We start from the raw sequence: 4,068 nt of genomic DNA on the forward strand, positions 1-4,068 counted from the left end.
AAAAGAATAGCTTCATGTTATTTTACTATGGACTCTTGAATAGATCGATCAGAAAGGATAACTTTGAGGTGGTTTCGTACCCTATCATAATCTCTTCATTTGTTCTCCGCTATTAGTGACTTTGGAATGACTTTTTGTTGCATGTTGAGGGGTGGTTATATGATCCAGTTATGTTATTATTATTGAGAGAACTTGCACTAGTGAAAGTATGAATCCTAGGCCTTGTTTCCCACCACTGCAATACCGTTTGTGCTCACTTTTATCATTTGTTACCTTGTTATTTTTACAATTTCAGATTACAAATACCTATATCTACCATCCATATCGCACTTGTATCACCATCTCTTCGCCGAACTAGTGTACCTATACAATTTACCATTGTATTGGGTGTGTTGGGGACACAAGAGACTCTTTGTTATTTGGTTGCAGGGTTGTTTGAGAGAGACCATCTTCATCCTACGCTTTCCCACGGATTGATAAACTTTAGGTCATCCAGTTGAGGGAAATTTGCTACTATCCTACAAACCTCTGCATTTGGAGGCCCAACAACACCTACAAGGAGAAGGTTGCGTAGTAGACATCAACGAGACATGCCCCGACAAACCACACCTGATGCAGAGCGGTTCGTTCGAGCAATCATACCTCAAATGGCCCTCCTTGAAACACCGAAAACAGAGCCCATAGAGGTCCGGCGGGATTTGACGCCGCTCGGAAGAGGAAGGGGATGCCGACCTACCCCGCAGGCCAGCCTCCTGCTGACGCCGCAGAGCACGACGCCGACGCCACATGGCCTTGCGAGTCGGCCCTGGCCTGTGCCAGGCCGCCTCCATCCCCGGAGCAGCCGCCACCGCCGCGTCCGTCGACGAGGAGCGCGCCGAACCCGGGGAGTCCGAAAAGCCCCAACCCAGACACCACCGGCCGCTAGCAATGCATCGAGGAGGTGACAGATCGGGGACTGCGAGATCCAGATGCCATGGCCATAGGGGAGGGGAGGAAGATCACCAGGGCCGGAAAGGCCAGCGGCGAGACGGGGTGGTCGCCGGGGCCGGAGTGGCCACCGGCGAGAGGGGTGGACGCCGGAGCCGGAGCGGCTACCGGCGGGGAGGGGAGAGGGGAGAGGGATTTTTATCCATTTTGATGACAAATATTTCCGGACGGAGGGAGTAGTTACCATCTCCATCAAGTGGCCTCTAACAAAAACCAGCGGCTCTTTGCTAGCTCGGGTGATAACGTGGAACAAGAGAAGATGCATGGCAACTTAATTAAGATGTCTAGGAGAGCAATGTTTAAGAGAGCACATCCTTTTCCATGGGCACACTCGTGCATGTGCAGTCTGCACACGTAGCAACTCAATGTTTTTTTTTCTTTTGCGAATGAACTCAATGAAAATTCAAAAAAGAAAAGAAATGGCTAGGAGAGCACAGGCAAGAATGGTTGAAAAACCAACGATACATGAGACACGGGGAATAGCAAGAAAATGCTCTCGATTGTAAACGGGAAATCATACCCCTATCAAAATTTCGTTCTTTTCAGGGGCGGGACATGACGTGAGCCTCGAGAGAAAAGAAAAACAGGTCTGGTCGAACGCGTGCCGTTGCTCGGTCGTTGGTTCGTGTACCCCGGCCCGAGTCCCTCGGCGCACGCACACTCGCTCACGCACGCACGCACACGGCACGAGCTTCAGCTCACGCCGAGGCAGTCGCGCAGGAGACGCGCACACACCAACCAAACACTAGTCAGCAGCGCAGCCCACCCAAGTTGACAAACGTCACTCCCTTGTCTCCCCCACCCAGCAGCTCCCCTCTCCCCCTCTCGCTCTCGCTCACGCTCACGACACAGGTCCGCACAGCCGCACGGAGACGAATCGAATCGAAGCCCGAGCGGAGGACAGGCGAGGCCGTACCTAGGGTTTCGCTCGCCGGCGAGGATCCCGACGTAGCGCCGCCGGAGGCGGCGCCTCCGCTGAGGTAACCGCCCCTCTGTTCCGGGCCCCCTCCACGCCGCTGGGTCTAGTCGAGCTCAAGCTAGGGTTTCCGCGACGGAATTCCGGGGGCGTTTTCGGCGGGGTTCGCCGGATCTGGAGGGGCTCGGGGGGTCGATTGGGAGCGCTCCTCGCGGGAATTGCGGGCTCCGGAGGCGCCGCATTGGCGGGGTTGGTGGGGTGTGGAATTGGGGACACTTCCTGCGCGTAGTGCTTGTGGCGTACGCTACGGGATTCCACTTTGCGGGGAGCTTATATGCATGTACGAGGCGAATGTTGAAGGTTTTATATAGGGGTTTTGGGTTGCGATGGCTGCTCGACCTCTCCCTGGAGGGAGCCTTGAAATGATGCCGCCTGCTTAGGAGCTTAGGAGCACCGCGTTGCTGCATGTGGTGCTTTAGTTGCCATCTGGAGTGGTGTTGATTTGGTGGCCATTTGGGAGACTTTGTAGCAAATGACTTGGTTAAATTTAGTTGTCTCTACAGCGTAGACACACTGGGTATGAGCTGGTACTGTTTCAGATATAGCTGTGGATAGGGTGGTTTTGCCGGGCAACGGTTGGATTTGGTGCTTTTAGTATGTATCTTTGAATTTGCGAGGCGTTTCAGATATAGCTGTGGATAGGGTGATTTTGCCGGGCAACGGTTGGATTTGGTGCTTTTAGTATGTATCTTTGAATTTGCGAGACGTTCCAGATATAGCTGTGGATAGGGTGATTTTGCCGGGCAACGGTTGGATTGGGTGCTTTTTGTATGCATCTTTGAATTTGCGAGACGTATCTCTTTCCATTTCTTGCCAGGCCTCCGCGTTGGTGCCTACATGACTGATGTGTTAAGAGATATTAATATCCCTAATATTCCGTCTAGCTTAGTTCTTGGTGATTTAGGCTAAGCATCTGATTTTGATAACCTTTCTGCAGTAATGAGTAATTTTTGGTTGGACTGCTGAACTGGATGTGCTTCATTAAATTTTAGAAGCGAATTTCCGTTGGGGTCAATTAGAAGATTCACCGCAGTGATCAAATTTAGCACGCCATGTTAATGATTTAACTCCAGTTCATTGATTGGACTTCACCGATAGGCAGCAATTGGTCCGGTGATACTGTATTTTTAATGTTTGACGGAATTGGGATTACTTTAGGTGATGACGTTACTACTTGTCCTAGCGCTATTTTTATTTTCTTGAATTTTTGGCGTTATTCTCACGGATCTGGACTTAGTCTTCACCCGATTGGAGTCGGACAAGTGAGCTGTCGTACTAATAGTCGGAATTTTCATTGGTTCATAATGGTGCTGCTTAAGGGGCAATGATTTATTGGAATGGGCGCTACCGTTTGCTTTTCTACCTGTCAGATAACGGACTTCTTAAAATGGTGTTGAATATTATTTTCCGTTTTCGATGCTTTTCTGGTTTACCAACGAAGTCCTTAAGGCATGTCGATATTGTGACTTTGAGGCTGCGATGGCATTGTTTGGTACTCCTACATATACATCACCCTGTCTCTGAAGTTGTGCTAGCGTAGGGCAGCATGGTGAGACAAAATTTATTATCATATAGTTTGGGTTTCTTGGTGCGTCTTTTTGTATGGATAGTAAATACCAAACCTGTATACTCGAGTGCCGTGTAGTTATTTTTGGCATTGTAATTTCTAATTATGGGATTTATCACATTCTACTTGTTTGGCAGGTTTCTTCGGTCCTGTACCCATGCTTTCAGCTTTCAGAAGGTGATTGTAGAGGGGGAGGATGGAAGAGGAGGAACATCGTGGAGTTGTTCTGGTATGCAGCGTCTGTGGGTTCCTCTTCGCTGTCCTTGGCCCTCTCAGCTTTTGGATTCTATGGGCTGTGAATTGGAGGCCATGGAGGTTATATAGGTATGCTGGTGTTTGAATATACTTTTTGCGAGGATTATGCTTTTATTTGCATGTATCATTTGTGTGTTTCTTACTTGGGATTAACTAATAACCTGCTATGTTAAATTCGTTGTTTGTGCACTCTATTTTTTCTTATTCAAATTCCATGCTATCTTTGTGTACCATTGAATGTTGCCATTGGTATAAAGCTTGACGCACCAGTCTAATCACATGC

The 4,068-nt window shown here is 49.1% G+C and overlaps 1 protein-coding gene across 1 annotated transcript in view; it reads left to right on the plus strand.

The window, feature by feature from the left end:
- The first annotated feature begins 1,705 nt into the window (after positions 1-1,705).
- The window catches only part of LOC123137948 (calpain-type cysteine protease ADL1), a 16,847-nt gene continuing 14,484 nt past the window's right edge, over positions 1,706-4,068 (plus strand). Inside the window, exons 1-2 of the mRNA XM_044557845.1 lie at positions 1,706-1,967; positions 3,668-3,854. Coding sequence (XP_044413780.1) covers positions 3,727-3,854 — 128 coding nt within the window. The 5' untranslated portion in view covers positions 1,706-1,967; positions 3,668-3,726. The remainder of the gene's footprint in view (positions 1,968-3,667; positions 3,855-4,068) is intronic.

This window comes from Triticum aestivum, chromosome 6B (assembly GCF_018294505.1).
Source record: "Triticum aestivum cultivar Chinese Spring chromosome 6B, IWGSC CS RefSeq v2.1, whole genome shotgun sequence".
Classification (NCBI taxonomy): Eukaryota; Viridiplantae; Streptophyta; class Magnoliopsida; order Poales; family Poaceae; genus Triticum; species Triticum aestivum.